This window comes from Neofelis nebulosa, chromosome 10 (genome assembly GCF_028018385.1).
Source record: "Neofelis nebulosa isolate mNeoNeb1 chromosome 10, mNeoNeb1.pri, whole genome shotgun sequence".
NCBI classification, from domain to species: Eukaryota; Metazoa; Chordata; class Mammalia; order Carnivora; family Felidae; genus Neofelis; species Neofelis nebulosa.
The window spans coordinates 70,343,175-70,362,085 of NC_080791.1; the positions used below are offsets into that span (position 1 = coordinate 70,343,175).

The 18,911-nt window shown below is 43.3% G+C and overlaps 1 protein-coding gene across 4 annotated transcripts in view; it reads left to right on the forward strand.

The window, feature by feature from the left end:
- SPON1 (spondin 1) overlaps positions 1 to 18,911 on the forward strand; it is a 259,933-nt gene that overhangs the window by 95,252 nt on the left and 145,770 nt on the right. For all 4 annotated transcript variants that reach the window (XR_009249792.1, XR_009249793.1, XM_058688314.1 and 1 more), the window contains exons 4-5: positions 11,971 to 12,044; positions 17,305 to 17,427. Coding sequence is in view for 2 of the 4 variants with exons in the window: in XM_058688314.1 (XP_058544297.1) it covers positions 11,971 to 12,044; positions 17,305 to 17,427 (197 nt within the window). In the remaining 2 variants the exon portion in view is untranslated. The remainder of the gene's footprint in view (positions 1 to 11,970; positions 12,045 to 17,304; positions 17,428 to 18,911) is intronic.

Consider the following 18,911-nt stretch of genomic DNA (forward strand, 5'->3'; position numbering starts at 1 on the left):
GAGCTCTTGGCTGGCTTTCTTCCTTCCTTCTCTCCGCCTTGCCTTGCCTTGCCTTGCCTTGCCTTGCCTTGCCTTGCCTTGCCTTTCCTTTCCTTTCCTTTCCTTCCTTCACTAATCTCTGAAATCATTTTCAGTGAGTAAGGGTAGAAAACAGGACAAATCATGCCCAGATTTTGTGGTCTATGTGTGGTCTCATGTTGCTCTAGAGCCCTATGGGGGTCCAGTGTGACTATGTCATACTTCTGATGAGCTCATATGACGTAAGAATGAGGTCAGATGCTATGAGAGTGCTGCACAGTGTTGAAAAGGAGAAACATGGGACAAATCTGGAGTGAGTCAAAAATGTAAGGCCTCTGGGTGTCTTTTTTTGAAAAGTCGACTCAAAGGATGAACAGAGTGGAAGGCACAGTGCAATCAGCAATGGTCTTTTCCATAAAGAAAGCTCTGTCCCTGGTTTAACTTCCTCCTGGCAGACATGCCATCATCCTGCTGATTCCCAACATTGTGAAGGGATTTTGAATTCAACCCGAATGGTTCCTTTGGAGAACAATGGTTGCCATCAGCCAAACTGCCTGGCTTGAACAAAGCAAAGCCGACTTAACTGGCCTTTATGCAGTGGGAAACATTTCGTGACTCAGACCAGTCACTGTTTGCCGTTCACCCAGCGCTCTGGGTGGCACTGCTAATACAAAGGACTTTATACGTCTTGCCAGATCATGGACATATGGTAGACACTCAACACTACATGTTGAATATAAAAGAGTTGACTTATGGGTAAAGTCAGTATATGAAAACAAATCACATCACCACACCTTCAGTGCTTTTTGCATGAAAGACACTGTGCTCAGTGCTAGAGGGACCCACAGGGTACAGCAAGATCCCTTCCCTGAGAAAGCTCAGAATTCAGTCAGAGGTACAAAACATAAACACACAATAAGTTAAATGGTAATACAAGGCGTTCAAGTTTAGGCAAACATTGAGTGTCCAGTGCCCAAATTCCAAACGAACGAGGAAGATCAATGGTATTCTAGAAACCCAGAGGAGGTTGCTTCTGACAGTCCTGGTCAATGAGACTCTGAGGTGACAGTGAGATGGTGACAGATGAGGGGGGTGTGATTATAGACAGAGAGGGGGTGGGAGTGCATTCTTGGCCTATCAACTAGCATGGGCAGACGCCGAGAGGAGTCGTGTGACACACATTCTGTACCCACTGAAAAGGCAGGGTTGAGTTCAAGCAGCTAGGAAGAGTCAGGGAGAGAGTAGGGGTGGCGGGGCATGGGGTGGCTCGGACGTCAAAGGCAGCTTGCGTCCTAGTGTTCAGGATTGTGGACATTTAGCCAAGAGTTTGGATTGTGATCTATAAATGAGAGAGGCGCCTTTGTTTAGAGAGGACCTGCTATGTGCCAGACCCTGTGCTGGGGTGAAGCAGGGCAGGGCGGAGGTGAGAGATGAGATCATTAGAACCATGGCGCCATGGCTGCCTAATAGTCTGTGAAAGGAGGTGATGATGTGCTGGAGGTGATAGTTAATTCCCTGGCAGAACGTAGGTAAGTTGGGTGGGTTGACAAGGAGAGGAGACCTGTTAGGTTACTGCAGTAATTGTACAGGGAGTCACTCATTTAATTGTCCATGTGTGTCCTTCCTTCCTCGGGCAGAGAGGGAGGTAGGACTCAGGTGGGTACTAACAGGCATGAAAATCATGACTCCGAAATTTAGAGCAGTGCTTCGTGTAGAATCTCTCCCCCAGAAACAAGGCAGGTACTTACAATTTTGCATAGTTTTTTCGGGGATTTAGGAATCTTCGGAAACCCATTCATGGACGATGAATCCCTAGCAAGGAAGCATAACCACCCTCCCCACAATCCCTAGCCCAGCCTAGAGGAAGGAGAATCTCCCAACCCACAGGTCTGGTGCTATATACGCAGCTCCCATTTCCACAGCAGAAAATCCGGTGTGACAAGGGAGGCCCTCTGAGGAACACAAAGGATGGCAGGCTGCCTGTGCGTGAGGCCCTTGCTCTGTCACCTGAATTGTTTCCTTACATTTGAGAGGACAGTGCTGCCAGTCCTGGCTTACAGGAATCCACAGAAAGGGGAGGTGGCTGAGGCCATGGCAGAGAAGGACCAACTCTAGGAGGCAATGACTTGTGTCAACCGGCCGAGCGGGAGTCTGTGATGCGGCAGCATAGCTCCTCTAGCTTAGAGGCTGGGATGGCTGTGGGATTACATCCGTGCCCTGTGCCGAGTGGCAAGGACTGCAGGGAACACCAGAGAACCCCAGGAGCAGTGCTGCCCTTCTGTTTCTTGTTTTCCAGCCGCGACAGGTTCTATTTTGGATCAGAGCATAGTCTGGAGAGAGAGCAGTTGAAGCTTTGGGTGCTTGGAATAAAAATTTAACCTTCATCTTTAGAGAGAGGAAAAAAAAAGAAAGCAAAGAGCATATATCTTAGTTGGAGATTTTATTAAATGGAATGACATTTTGTATGTGCAGTTTTCACATATCTGCTATCATTCATTTCAGACCTAATAGTGGTTCTGAAGCTTTTCAAGGTCAGGGACCTCTTTGAGAAACAGAAGAAAACTGTGAACTCTTCCCCGGAAATATGCACTTGTGCACATCACACAAAATTTCATCATCCTGAAACCTGTCTGTAGACCCCCAGATTAAAAACCCCAAGTTCAAAAAGCCTTGGTAAGATCCTCTGCTAGTTTCCAGGCACGAACTGATGAGTAAGGCATGGTCCCGGGGCTAGAGGGGCTCACAGTCCTCTGAAGGTTTATAGATGTGAAGAAGTTGGAGGGGAAAGTCAGGTAGGCACTGACCATTAGCTTGGCCATATGAGACATTATCCAGCAGAATCATGGGCTCAACAGTATTATAGAAAGATGACCCCAACTGTCAGTTGTCCCTTGACTGGTAACACCCCAAGAACTGATAATCATGTTGTGAACAATATACTAAGGCTGATGGCAAAAAAAAAAAAGAAAAAAAAGGAATTTTCAGGAACATGAAATCCCATGTCACTGTATTCTTAAGATAAAAAGATTTTTAGCCTAAAGACGTATTGTGAGATAGTATCTCCACCCCAGGCTCAGTAATTAGATGTATATCTCTTTGCACAGTTAAGAAATGCCATTCAAGCCAGAGGGAGGATTCCACAAAGGGTCAAAATATGCTGGAAAAAAAAAAATGTCCAGTTTAAAACAATTCTAGGAAATAAGAAATGGTCCTGTTCACTACTCAGAATGGCCTACCTGTCAGAGCCCCCACAACTGGGAATACATCCTGCAGCCTATTTATTTTGTCCATGTGAGTTTATTGAAGATTTTTCCAACAGATGACAAATTTCCAGCCAGTGATCTAGCACATTCCCCTAAGGGTTTCCACTGTTTCCTCAGCCCCAGCTTACAGGCATGTACAAGCCTCCTCCGGAGGAAAAAGAAAGAACATTTCACTCTCCTGTGTTTTCCTATCAAACTCCCACCCACCCTGCTTCCTTTACAGCCACGTCTGTCTCCAGCCTGGGTCATACTTGCCGGCCTGCCTGCTCTCTTTCTAGACAATGTGAACAGGTGCCTGGCCCCGGCATCCCAGGAGGGTCCCAGCAAAGAGCAGAATGTTCTCCCACCCACCAAATCCAGAATGTCTTTCTCAAAGACTCTTCTGATCAAAACAGCCCTGTCCCCGCTCCCCCCCAGAGTCCTCCAGTGGCTCCCCAGTGCCATCTCCTGGCCAGGTACGTAGGGTCGGCAGAACTTGCTGTGACTCACCTTTTGAGCGACCCTCTGTGGTGTTCATACCACTTCCCATCAGTCAGGCATGCTTTTGAGAGCAGGGTTCGCTAGGAAACTTGACTGATGATAACGTCAACAGATGGAGCGATTTTTTTTTTTTAAATAACAAGAAGGCCAGAGGTAGGTGACTACTGGTATTGTTTCAATAGCTAAACAATGTCAGGACCAGTGTCTGATTTTTCTTGGCCTTTTCCTCATGGTCACAAAACGGCTGCTTTATTTAACACATTGTGTTTGTAATCAAGGCTGAAAAAAGAGGGACAGGGGCGCCTGGGTGGCTCAGTCCGTTAAGCATCTGACTAGATTTCGGCACAGGTCATGATCTCAGGGTTTGTGGGTTCTAGCCCCACATCCGGCTCCATGCTGACTGTGAAGGTCCTGCTTGGGATTCTCTCTCTCTCTCTCTCTCTCTCTCTCTCTTTCTCTCTCTCTCTCTCTCTCTCAATAAATAAACAAACAAACAAACAAACAAACTTAAAATAAAAAGAGGGACAGGCCAGGGTAAGTCATTAATTTTTTTCATCTGGAAAGCACAACTTTCTCAAATAGTCTCCCCTCTATCCTGTAAACCTCCGCTTCTGAAAATGAGGTCACATGTGGGTCACATGCACCAATTCCCCAGCTGCAAGGAAGGCTGGGAAAGTGGGAACAAGGCAGTCATGATTGGCTTGCCTGGTATCACCCCCCCAAAAAAAATCTGGGTTATGAAATCATGGGGGATGGAAGACATGGGTATTGAGTAGATTCTAGTACTTGTTAGGCAGTATTCTGACTCATCAGACGATGTGTCTCTCTCCCTCTCTCATCAGGCTGGTAACTGTTTCATATCACACTAGGCCTTATTTATCTTTGTATCTCCAACTCCTCACACAGCTTCGTGGTACCTACTCTGATAAACAAAACGCCAATGAATGAATGTCTGTCTGGTTTTAAGGCCTCTTGTATCTAAATTAGCTCTTTTGAAACATAATCCCGTTTTATCTTTTCACATCTCTCTTACGAAAATCAATTCCTCATTGTTAATTTCCCATTGGATTTGGGGAAGGTAAAATTTGCAGTACTAGGGTAATAGTATCGACAAGACATATGATAAAGATTAGGTCTGAAATTGGACAGTACTAAGAGAAAAATGGAATCGTGATAAGCTTGTTATCCCCAGGGTCATGGGGTCATTCTGAGAAGAAATAAACTGAGTGTTTAAAAATACTTTTCTCCAGTTTTTGTTAAAATTGAAACTGTGGCTTTGTAGACATAACTTTGCTCGACGATGTGAATCAAGAACTTGAGAAATCCAAGGATCATGAATCGAGGTTGGGAACAGATCATAGTCTTGTTAAGACCTGAACTGACCTCTCAGCCGGATTCTGATCATAGCGTCAGCTGCGTGTGCACGTGCAGCCGTGTGGCACTGATACCCCGGGTTAGGTATAGAAGGACCATGGATGATGGACCTGCCAAGGATTCTTTTTTGGTGTGAGTTTTAACTGCTGCAAAGTGCCCGTCCCTGGGTACAGGCTCAGCTTCTGTGCTATCTTTCCAAGAAATTATTCTGATGGACCTCATTCCTAAGCGATAATTCCTCCAACTCCACCTCTGCTCCCACCTCATCTGAGCCAGAAATGGCCTGCTACCCCATAGTCCCCATAGCACTTGTAGGCGATTCTCCACTTGGGATTCTAACATACTGTGTTTTCGAAGAGTCATTTGAGAGTGTTCTCTCTTAGAGTGTGGCAGCTTGTCATAGGCACACAATGACATGTTCTGGCCCTTAATTAACCCTACTATGCCATTTTGTTACCAGACCCAAGCCTGGTGGATTGTCCCAATGTCAGCGTCCTCGTTGTAACATTGTATATACTGAGCTTTTACAAAACGTTACCTTTGGGGAAAATTGTACAAGTGTACAATTTCTCTGTATTATTTCTTATAACTGAATGTGGATGTGCAGTTATCTCAATACAAATTCCAAAAATTACCCAAAAAAAATTCCTCCTTGCCCCGTCTGTCTTTCGTTTCAGTCATTGGCACCAATGTCCCTCCCTCTAGTCCCTGGGGTTTGTATATGGGGTGTCACAAACTCCCTCTGTCAGTTTTCTCGTCTGTAAAACAGGGTTAATACTAGTGCCTACGTCATGGGGTTGTTGGGAGGATTGGGTGAGTTAATACTTGTGGAGGACTTGGGTGTTCAATTGTTACATAAACAAAAAGTAAATAAAATATCTTGTACTCAGCCTCCTCTTTCTGCCCCAGATCCAGTAAGTTAGCCAGTAAGTTACCCAATTTTCCTGCAACGTATCTCTTAGATTGTCTATTTCCACTGCCCAGATCTTAATTCAGACCTGCAGTGCCGCCATCGTTGCCTCCTGTTGGAGCTTTGCCAAGGAGAAGTTAGTCACTGCTCTTCAGCTTCCCATGGCTCCTCCATCATCCCGCTCAACATTGATTTCCCATTTCCTTTTTTTGTCTCTCTCTTCTCCCACTGGACTAGGATCTCTTTACTGGAAGGCACTGTCTCTTATTCTCTTTGAATTTTCAGCTCCTAGCAAAGTGTCTGACACAAAATAAGTCCTCAGTAAATGTTTTATGAGCGATTGATAATTAAGCAGGAATAATCTCATGGCAACTACTAGCATTGCTTGGTTGCAGTAATGGTAGATGACTATAAGCCTCTGAGTCTAGTTTTATGACCCCAAACACAGTTTGTGACTTTACGGTTGGGCGGCATTGGAGTTCTCTTGTGTGTTGTAGCTAGAGCCCTCCAGATAAGCTTTCACTTTTCTTCGCCCATGGGCACATTATGATGGGCTGCCAGGATGCCTGTTAAGTCTTGGACACAGAGCCATGTCCTGACATCCACCTAAAGCCATATAAAAAACTGGAAAGAGTCTGGATCATGGAATGTATCCCGCCTCCGTAAGCATTTGTTGATTAACATGAGACCATGATCAGGTTAGTAGTTAGCATTCTTGTGAAGTAAAATAAGGCAGATAGCCTCAGTTCCTGATGACATTACCATCACTATGACTCTAATATTTTATTCCTGGGTGCTCCCAGAGAGTTGTCCTTTCTTTGGTAGAAGGAAGTGGTGTTACTGGTTATATGCTGGATCACTTCCATGAAAAAACATCCCTGCCATCATAGACAAAGTTTTTAAGCACCCCAAGAAATGTTCAGTAAGAGGGATTTTCCTAGAATTGGGAAAAGAATGGGCAAAATTAGTCTGGAGACCACAAACCTGAGTTTCATTTTGGCCATTCATTATCTCTGCCTGAAGCAGCTGACCAAGCTAGCACCCTCACCCCTCCCTCCACAAGCCACGGAGACAGACCCAATGTTAATCATAACCATAGCTCCTGTTTCTTAAGTACTTTTATGCGCCAGGCACCTTGTTAGGAGATGGTGATTTAACAACAGGAAAGATAATGGCTACCACATTGTGAATATTTACTTCATGTAATACGCATGTATTAAGGACCTTACATGAATTATCTCTATATGGCAGCCATCTGGCCACTGATGATCCATGTGAATGATTTCCTGGCCTGATTTCTCCCAAGTCCTTCAGTTTCTGGTGTCTCCCGGTCTCTTTTTGGTGAGAGCAGGGAGCATACTCACAATTTAGCAAACTCTAACTTTATCCCAATAGGAAAATTCCCCAAGGAGAAAGAAAAGCAAATGAATAAAACCTGCAGACAGAAAAGGGTCAAGCATCCAAGAGATCCAGGATGGTTCCACCACTTGAGGTTTAAAAGAAAACGTTTGAAATGATTAGTAACTTGTTTAGAACCTCAATATTCCAAAGTTTGAGAAGCTAACATGCTGAGAAATTTCATTTAGATTTCCTTAACACGCTCTCTCATGATAAGAGAGCATTCAGTGTATCAGTGTATAAATGCTATGCAACGGGACTGCCAAATTGTAACACAGGATGGGAGAAATTTGTCATTTTGAAATGCTAAGGGAATTCTTACTAACAGCTTTCTCATCTTGTAAAGCTATTATTTTTCTGAATCATAATATGATTTATAAATCTCAGCTGAGTTTTATACTTTTGATGGGAACAGACTCAAAATGAAATGCATTTTCTCAGAATATAAATTCTCTCAGGAGTTGACCAAATGAGGAATAAGAAGAAACATCTTCTGCAACCAAGCGTACCAGATCCTGGTCTCTGTTGGTATACCTATAGGTGAATATTGGTCTTCTCCAGAGTTCTGGGCTCAGCCTGCCTCTCCTCACTCTGCACACTTTCCCTGGGTGACACCTGCCACTTCAAAAGCTTCACCTCTTACTTCTGCCCCAGTGACTCACATGCCCCTACTCCCCACCCCTCACATCTCTCCTGAGTCACAGGTCCCTATGTCTAATTACCCACTAGACAGACCACCATCATGCCCTACAGATCACTCAATCTCAAATTCTCTTCTTTTCCCCAAACTCCGTTCCTTCTTGAATTCCAGTACAACAACAATACTAACATCAGTGGAAGTAAGATACAGTTCCTGCTCTCAAGAAGCTTATAAACTAGCACAGGAGATAGAAAAGTAAATAGGCAGTTACAGTATAAGTTAATAATAAGTGCTGTGGTAGCAGAAGCTCAAGAGGCTATGGCTCTCATAGAAGAGCACCCAACCAAGCAGCCAGTCAAGAAACCAATCTTAGTAGGTTATGAGTTCTGGGTAACTGAAGTGTGTGTGTGTGTGTGTGTGTGTGTGTGTGTGTTGTGCTCACATGTGTCTTGAGGAGTCCCATAGACAGAGGCACAGGGGCATGAGATTTTGAAGACAAATATAGGATATGGCTTGGACAGAGTGCTCAGGAGGATTTAGATAAAGATGAGGCCAGATCAGAATAAGCCTTCTATCCCACATTTGATCTGCACAGAGTTTGAAATCCAAAGGGCAGGATACAGAGGTTTGGCCATGTATAGGCATGGAAATGTATTCTCAGTCTTCATGGAGAACTTCAGCTGATCATGACCCAGGCTCCAGGGAGGCCATCAAAGTCTCAGTTCTTCATGGTATGTTCCATGAGATGCTAAAATGGATGAAACAGGCCTCATTTCATAATACATTTCAACTCACACGCCAAGTGTACTTTTTATATGTAATTATCTTTAATCCCTTAAAACCATGCTGGGTATAGCACAGGCCATTAGCTTTGGAGGTAGACAGGGGAAACTTCAAGACTGTGGACATGTTACTTAACCCCCCCTCACTCAGCCATCCCCACCTGTGAAGGAGAAAATGGCTACAAATTTTCAACTGAATTGTTCTAAAAATAAGAGTATTTTGATACGTTTGCTAAACTTGACCAAAACTGACATGAAGCTATATAAAGTTTTTATTTTCTCTCTTACTATGAATTTTCTTACATTTTGTTTCAGAAAAGTTGATGTGTTTGATTATGGGGATGTTAATGGTATATTATCATCTTAACTTTCTAATAATACCTGAAAAACTCTGAATTCAGAAATGCATCCAACCCAGGGTTTTGGATAAGGAAGGAATTTGAAGAGCTATAATAATATGCAAAACATAAGATGTATAAGGTAATGTACATAAAAGGCCTCCCTAGCACAGTGACTGGCACATAGGAAGGACTCAGAAATTACAACTATTATCAAAAAGAGTGGGTAAGCTGTTGTAGACTTCATAAAACAAGGCATGAAGGAAATGAAAACATCTTGTAGGAAATACATATTTTCTCTTCCTGGCCCCCAACACTTTTACAATGATACTTTTGAAAATTTGGGGTGATTTAATTTTTCTAAGCATGATCATAGGCTTTTGCCTATGAGAAGATTCCAAGGATTTGTTACAGACGCGAGCTAGCAAAGGCATGTTTGGGGAGATTCTGGGAAAGGAAACAGCATCAGCAAGGGCCCAGTAGAGTAGAAGAGGTATTCAGGCAAGGGGAATAAACTTCTCAAACTCTGAAACCCAGGGACCATGACACAAAATGGCAACAAACAAAGCCAGAGGGGTGTTTGGGGGAAATTTTGTAAAAAGCCTTGAATACAATGGTAATTTTGTATTTTATCCTATATATCAAGGGTTTTCAAACCACTTTAGCAAGAGAATTTTATTGAACTAAAATTTAATTTGCTTGGGAACTCTACACTGCAATCACATACCAACTCATTTTTACTCTATGGCCCAAGTGCTCTTTTTAAAAGAGCACATCTGATTATCTCATTCCTCTTATCAAAAACACTTATCAAAGACATCTCATCAAGCGTGGTGTAAAATGCCATCCCCCTGCATGGGGTGATGTGGCCCTGTGCACCTCCCCGGCTCATCTCACACTGCCTCCCTGACCTACCACTGGTCATGAGCCATGACCCTCCCACCTCAAGGATCTTTAAAGGATGTCCTCTCCTTTATTTCTTCCTCCCACTTGCCCTATTGACCTCCTACTCTTTCCAATCTAAGCCTTCTTTTCTGCAGAGAATCTTTCCTGGCTTGGTGGGGATCCCCTGTATTACACTCTCCCACACCCTGGAGACTTCTCCGTTCAGCCCTCAATCGCGGTCATGTTAAATGCGTAGCTGCAGATTTTGCTGTCTCGTGCTTTCTCTCCACTCTGCTGTCAACTTTGAGAATGGGAAGCCGCCCCACCTGTCTTGTTCATGACAGTGTCCCTGGCCAGTGTCTGGCTACCACGCAGGCCTCCAACGACTATCTGTTGAAAATATACCAATAAATACAACAGGAAGACAAATGGGGGAGGAGGCTGCTTTGGTAGGAAAGAGGATGAAGCCTTTAGCTGAAGCAAGAATGCCAGGCCTGGGCTACTTCCCTTGCCCTTTACAGTGTTCTCTGAGGTACTTCCTGGTGGAAAGTACTCTCTAAAGTGGTAGATAATGGGATGCTCTGACTAACAAAAGACTTTGTTATTTGGCTTTGGGATGAGTATTCTCAAGAGAGTTTTCTTGGTCTCAGGAAACTTGCTGCTTGATGGTCAACAGAATGGATAGATGATCAAAGTAGCTTTGTGGAGACGGGAAGCAGATTTCATTCATTTATTTCAACATCTCGTCTCTCTTGGGTAAGGAAAGGCTATAAAAGACATATGTAGGCTGCTCTGAATTTTATTCTTTTGTGCAAGACTGGGTGTAGAGTAGATGTTTCTTTGGAAAGTAATCTTGGCCTAGGCCCATGCCATCGAGAAAACCGCCTCCCTACTCTGCAGAGCCGTGCATACAGGGGCCCATGCCTGGCTCTGCGATCACGTGACACAGGCAGATCATGTGACTGTATCACTCCCTCAGTGTGCCTTGCTGTAGTGGAGCTGATGATCCCTTTCTCTGTTAAATAGGGCAAATCAAAGTAAAAAAAATTATGTTTTGATTGAGTAGCGTTTCTGAAGAAAATCAGTACAAAGGGCCAAGACCCACTGGCACTGTTTCATCGTTAAGTATTGTAGACTTCACGTTAGAGGGACGCTGGTTTTCAGGATTGGACGTCTGCACGGCCAGCTGAAAATATACAGCAGAGTGGGTTAAAGGAGAAGTAGTATGTCTGTGCAGTCCTAGGTTAAGGAGAAAATACGTACTGGCCAAAAGTAATTTTTCAACCTCCAGATATTCTTTCCAAATTCTAAGATCCTGTGTTTGACATGTTTAAGAGAGAAATGTAACAGCTGAAATTGTCTTTGTTCAGAATGTAGGAGACAGTGTCGTCTAGACTTTCAGGAAAGATAGAGAATGACATTTTCGGAACACATCAAAATATATTTTTAAATTCTTTTTTTTCCCCTTCAGGAAAGGGATTTGACATGCTTTTCTGATTTGAATTTGGTTGATCTATAAATGGCTTCCATCATTTGATACAAAACTAGAATAAAATGAGCCATTGAGAAAAGTTACTGAAAATGCCATTAGTTCTTCCTTACCTTAACGTTAATATTAGCACCACCACTGACAACACAATAACTAACATTTATGGAGTGGCTTCTAAGTATGTTCTGTGCTCCTGACATGCATTTTTTGGATTTAATTCTCAGAGCAACCCCACAAGGTATGCATTATTATTAATGACAATTTTTCAATGGAGACACTGAGGCACAGAGAGTTGGGGAGACTCACCCAAAGCCACACAGCCATAGGTGGCCGGGCAAGGATCTGACATGCCTCAAACCTGCTCTCCTCACCATTGTGCTTTTCTTCCAACAGGGCCAGCATTGTGCAGAAACGCATCATTTATTTTCAAGATGAGGGCTCTCTGACCAAGAAACTCTGTGAACAAGGTAAGAACTGCAAGTGGAGGAGGGTCAGGTAAACGGAAGGTGGCTCATTCAGTGCAACCGTCCAGTGGCAGGAATTAGCTGATTGTGCTTTCTGAGTTTCTCCAGGTTCAGCTTCCTCACGTAGCGCTAATTTTTAATCTGGCTGTGTTCTGTAGATAATTGGATCTGCCTTAAGTTCTAATTACTCAGCTTGATTCCCTGGGTAGGAGATGATGTACCTTATATTGGCGTCGTCTTCTTATTTTTGTGAAACAGTGATTATTCTAAAGAGGTTCCTTGGAATAATTCACAGGATTTAATTAAGAAATGCACAATTGTGTACCTTTAAGATGCCTGTAATGATTCTCTGGAATAATCTCTAGAAGAACTTGTGTGGCACCTGGGCAGTATGGGGGCGGGGGATTTTCTCCAAGAAAGACAAGCAGGAGATGGGGTTGCCAAGGGAGCATTGACCTTATGATTCTACCACAGTCAAGGATATGGTCCATTGATTTGCAAGCTTATTGATGCCCTCTCCTTGGGTTGAAGGCATTCTAACAAAGCTCATAGAGATCAAGTAGATGGGGAGGTCAGAGGAGAGGCCTGGATTCCTATCCAGCCTGGGTTTGAATCCTGCCTCTGCCCTTCCTAGTTATCTGACTTTATATATGTATATAAGCACAGCGTCTCTTTGGTACATAGTAAGTGCTATATATATGAGTGTTAGCTATTGTTATCTGTATCCGATGCTTGTTTATTAATCTGTCATAAAAAATTAAGACCTTAAATATCTGAATGTGTTTAGAAGTCATTAGATAACTAAATAAAAATAGAAAATGTTCTACGATTATATAGCTTGACTGTCTCATTTCTATTAATTTTTGCAGAATTTTTCTTTGCATCTAGAGCAATTGGCATTTTGCGAAGAAATAATTTTCTCAAATTCTGGCAAATCATAAGCTACTAAGAAAAAGAAAGGTTGATAAAGTCCTTCTGGGAAAATAATAATAATAATAGCTAATATTTTTCAAGTGCTTGCTATATGCCGGGCACTATTCTAAGCATTTCACATGCCTTGCTCATGTGATCTGCACAAATATATCATCCCCATTTTATAGATGAGAAGCTTGAGACACAAAAAGTTTTAAAAGCTCACTTAGAATCATACAGCTAGTGGTCAAGGGCAGAGTTTGGACCTTAGAGCCAGTGCTCCTAACCACTGCCTTTCCATTGAAGGGGCCGTGTCTCAATTCATTATTGCCTTTGGTAGATCAAAGTGTACCAAAGCATAGCTCCCTATGGATGAGCTGGAGCAGAAACTAGGTCCTATGTGCAAGATGGTTCAGAAAGCATGAAAAAAGCAGGGGCGCCTGGGTGGCTCAGTCGGTTAAGCGTCCGACTTCGGCTCAGGTCACGATCTCGCGGTCTGGGAGTTCGAGCCCCGCGTCAGGCTCTGGGCTGATGGCTCAGAGCCTGGAGCCTGCTTCCGATTCTGTGTCTCCCTCTCTCTGCCCCTCCCCCGTTCATGCTCTGTCTCTCTCTGTCTCAAAAATAAATAAACGTTAAAAAAAAAATTAAAAAAAAAAAAGAAAGCATGAAAAAAGCAAAGGGAGAGAATTGGATGCTTTGCAGTGGAGACATACCTGTCATAGGGGCCAGAGAACTGGAACCCGAGGTCCCTGGTCAGCTTCCAGGTGGACATTTCCACACACGGCTTCAGGGACTTTCCTTTTCATATTTAATTGTCCATAGGGTCACTCAGCCTTTTTCCGAACAGAGGACACCTTGACTGTCAAGTCCCTTGGTTCATAAAGGACCAATCCCATTCCTGCCCTGTCTCTATGAGATGACACCAAGGTCCTGTGGGTTAGAGTTAGGGTGTTCTGGAGCACACATTTACAAGCCACCTCCTGGTCTACACCCACAGATGGCTAATCACAGCCACTGTGGTATGATTTTGTTAGTTTGACATTCAGAGGACAGACTTATTTCTCAGAATTGAGGGTTCTTAGAAAACACTTCTCTGTCACCCTTGCATACTGACAGCAATCATTAACTACCGTGCACTTGCCAAAGCCTCAGCCCTGATGTTGTGTGAAACCATACAAATATGCTAAGTTCTGCAGTTACAGTGTCAATCCAATGGTGTGCAAGTCTCTATTGGTTATCACTTCCGAAGCAGAGATCCTATCAAAATGACAAAACATGCATATGTATAAAGAAACCGTTTTCCATCAGCAACTTGGTGGACAAAAAATAAAGGTCCTGCAGGCCCTGGGCTGAAGGATCATTACATGCAGTTGTGGACAATCCCGCCCCCCGCCCCCCCCCCCCCCCCCCCGCCGACCCCACCTGAGGCAGCAGACCTATGAGGAAATCCAACAGTTAACAAAGCAGATCACATTAAGAAAGTCTTTAATTGATAAGCAGAGAGCAAAGGGATTTCTCTTAACTGTGTATGCCTACTTAATTATCTCCAGCTCTTTCATTAAGGTCTTTACATTCTTTCTTGCTTGGTAAGTCAAATCAAATCCATCAAGGAAGGGGGGGAAAGAAACTAGTGTCTTATTTTTTCTCAGTTGAAGCTGTTCATCCATGGGGGAAAAATTAACAACAGCGAAGATAAAAGGCACTGGCAATCATTATTTTTTAAAAGAAACATAAAACATTCAGTTACTTACAATTAGGAACAGAGAAACATAAAATATTCAAAAAGGTGACCTATAATAACCACATGCGTGCACATGCTCACTTTAATACCATGTCACAAACGATGGAGAGAGACAGGGAGGGAACTCACAGAAGGGAGGAAACTGTGGGAGAAAAGGGATAAGGAGAAAAGACAGACTAAGGGGAGAGCTAAAAAGGAGGCTGATGGATGGAGGGTAGAAATGGGAGAGGGGGCAGCTCAGGAGATCAACATGGCAGGAAGTCATCGATATTGGGTGAGGCTGGCTGTGGTTAGCAGAAGAGGGGTGAGTTGACGCTTGTTCTCACTGCCCTTTGAAAACCCGGTTCATTTTCAATTGGCTTTTCCTCATAGGAAACAGTATGTCTGTTTTTAGTTTCAAACTTAGAAATTTATTTTTTTTAATTGTTTAATGTTTATTTTTGAGAGGCAGAGAGAGAGAAAGGCAGAGACAGAGACAGAGCGTGAGCAGGGGAGAGGCAGAGAGAGAGGAGACACAGAATCCAAAGCAGGCTCCAGGCTCTGAGCTGTCAGCACGGAGCCCAACGGGGGCTCGAACCCATGAGCTGCGAGATCACAACCTGAACCAAAGTCAGATGCCCAACCAACTGAGCCACCCAGGCACCCCAAACTTTATTTTTTTAAATGGAAGCTAATTTTCCTTTGGAACTCTAAGAGGTTTATTATGAGTGTATTCCCCTGAACTCTTGGATATATCTTTAAGTTTACTGTCTATATCTGAAAGCCCTTTTGATCAGGTAAAGCTACCCATTGGCCTTATTTTGGTCTTTTGAGAGATTGCTCCCTCATTTAATAGTGCCTGGTAGCTACAATTATAACCCCAGCATCTATCTCTTAGCTTGGAATCCTTTTTCAAAACTAAATTTAGTTTTTTTACAACATAGTTGGTCATAATAATGGAAATGTAAAAAGAAAAAGTCTTTAGGAGTTACTAACTTATGCTACCTTTCTGGAAATGTATGCAATAAGAATTGTCCCTTAACTATCAAACTGGCTCACCTAGGAATCGTACCTAGGTTTCATGTGCATTAAGCAATGGAGAGTCTGCTCCTAAGCACAGACAATGCACTGCCCTCTTCCAAACAAAAATAGCCAAACAGTGATTTCTATTTTGGGTGGTTTCAGACCTCTTCTTTGGTGCTGTTTAGAAATCCTGAAGCTATAAAGGCAGGTCATTTTTTAAATGCACCCTTCTTTACTTGAAAAAGCATAAAGAGAAACACATACACACACACACACACACACACACACACACAAATTACTCTCATTGATAACTTACGCAGACATGTCCAGCAGAAGGTCTTTCCAGGAGTGATACAGTACAAAGATTAAGAGCATAGGCTCTGGACTCCAAAAGACCTGAGCTCCGGTTCTGCCTGAAACACCTCCTATCCCTGTGACCTTGGGCTGGTTACCTAACAGTTTACTGATCTGCAAAAGGGTGTTAACTAGAGTACTTACCTCCTAGGGTTGCTAGGATGAAATAAGACAATGTACGGACATACAAGGACTCTCTACAACGTAGTGATTATTATAATATTTCATGCTTTTATCTCCATCCTAGAACCCAGAGTTCACTTCTTCTACCCATCACTGATTTTCTGTGTTCGAACCAAATGAACCCAGTGAATTCCACAAGGAAGACTTGTACAATGCTCTTCCTGGCGCTCAAAAAGATTTTTATACTGTCATTGCTCTTTATATAATATTGACGAAAAAATGTCCAACTTGCCAAAGGAACCTTTATGTTAATACCACTAGAGAAACTGAAGAAAAAGCAGTTGAAGCAAGCTGCATCTGTAGTCATTGTTTTCGTCTTGCAAGAAGCTGAACAGACTAAAAGCAACAATGCACGGTTAGGGATGTGGGCTTGACTATCAGAAACACTGAATTTATTCACGTAATCTCTCTTTCCCCACTTATCAGCTATTCACAGATAAAAATGGAGGCAGAGAGGGAATCTTGTTAAGTTTTTCCTGGCTGCCTCTATGCTCAGAAGTAAACCTGAACTTACGAACATTTTCCTAAACCCCACCCTTCCTAAGTCTCTGAAAGCTTGGTAAGAAGGGATGTGACTATATATGCATTTTAAAAAATAATTTCCAGCAATCTTTTATGTCTCTCTACTTGTTCTCACTGCTCTTCTGCAAAGCTGCTCCTTCTGGTCCTGGCAATTTGACCCCAGCAAACATTTCTTAGAGAAAACACACACGTGCATATTCCTCTTAAAATTTAGTGGAAAAATTGTATTGTGGGAAGAAAGGATAACTGAGAAAGTTTCATCCCTGGTTTCCCAAATATTCTGCCTTATTGGCCCCACAGGTCTCCTCACATTGTTAGAGCAAAAGTTCTGAGTCTTTTTTATTTGTAAAATACAATTACTATCCTTAGAGGTATATAAAAATCCTTTATAAACCCAAGTACTGGTCTGGTTCAGAGTGTTATTAATCAGTGAAAACTGCACCTTATCTTCTTTTCCCAAGTATGAAGGACAGGACAAGACAAGATGGCGCTGCCTTATAAGTGACCCATATTTGCTTCCTAACTTAGTGACTCTCCTAACTGTTTCAGATTCCATGTTTGATGGGGTGACGGACAAACCGATTCTAGACTGCTGTGCCTGTGGAACCGCCAAGTACAGACTCACATTTTATGGGAACTGGTCCGAGAAGACGCACCCAAAGGATTACCCTCGTGAGTAGAGTAGCTACTTTATGGATTGGGGGAAGGTGTGTGGTGAAGTTCTGTCTGGCTGTGGGATACACCAGCCAAAGTGTGTCAGGTCTGCTCGCTTTTACCAACTGACTCATGAAATGCACATTCCCACAAAGTGAATTCATTGAGGCTAGCCGATAATACTGTTATGCTTTTTGCTTCTTTGCATAGCGTTGTTCTGATCTGTGATTTAAAAAAATATTCCTAAGGTCATGCTGCTTATCTTCAGGTCAAGCATTTGGTAACATCAGTCCCCGCAAAGTGGCTTTCTCCACGAATTATACAATAGATCTATATGTGCTGGGAATAGCTGGCAAAAGGGGCCTGCTCTTGACTCCACAGATCAAGGTCAACAAACGTTCGGCATCCTCAAACATAATGGTGGTCTATCTGCACACCCTTTCTCTACTGATTCCAGATACCACCCTAGAATCCCTCATGACATCATGCTCCAGAGAGCCAAAAGCAATCCATGAGAGTTGTCAGGAGGCCCCAAACTTGCCATTTTGGAGTAGATCCTTAAGCAGGACCCTACCAACTCCCTTTTCTCTTGTCATTGTCTCAACAAATGCCTAGCATGTGCCAGGCACTGCGCTAAGCTCTAGCGATATTCTGGTGAACTAAAAGAGACATGACCCACATTCTCCTGCAACTCAGAGATTAGTGGGGAGACAGACACTAATCAAATAATCACACACAAAACTGTGAAAATTCTAACAACGAATAGTGGACCTACTGTGTGCCGAGCATTGTTACATATGTCACGTCATTTAACCCTCAGAATAACCTGTTTTTGTGGATGAGCCCACTGGGTATCAGAGAGATGTCATGACTTGCCCACAATCAGATGTAAGTTAGTAGCGGACCCAAAATTCAAAAAGGGGTTGTTGGCCTCCTTGTCCTGCCTCTCAATTGGACTCTGCCTTTAAGACCCAGTGACGCTCATTCTCGCCAACTGTGGGTGGCAGGATGTTGGTGTGGCTCAGTGGGTGGCACTGAGCATGATTTTTCTGTTCATTGTCTGTTTTATTGTTCATTTTGCTCTGGAGTTGCCACAGCTGGGCAAAATGAGTGAGACTGGAAGAAATGGATTCAAAGGAGGGACTGAAGTCAGCCGCTAAAGACGGGGAGCAAAGGGTCCGTGGTTGGGACTTAAGTAGACCTGCTCCAGACCAGAGCCTCCGTGCTCCCCAAGCAGCCCACCCAGCGGGTACTTGGCAGATCAAAAGACCTATTGTTTAACTTTACCCGCCTGTAATCAGGACTTGGGATCTTAGAAACTCCTTACTAGTTTCTTCTTCTCACTCTGGGATGCAGCTTGATCTGCTTCAGCTGGTGTGGGAGACCTGCGTGAACAAAGTTGGAATCTGCCTGGCGGGGAAGAAACCACTTGGAACAAATATGAAGGATAAAAATTTCCTCCAGTGCCAGCCCAGAGGAAATAAAATGTTAAGGGCCCATCA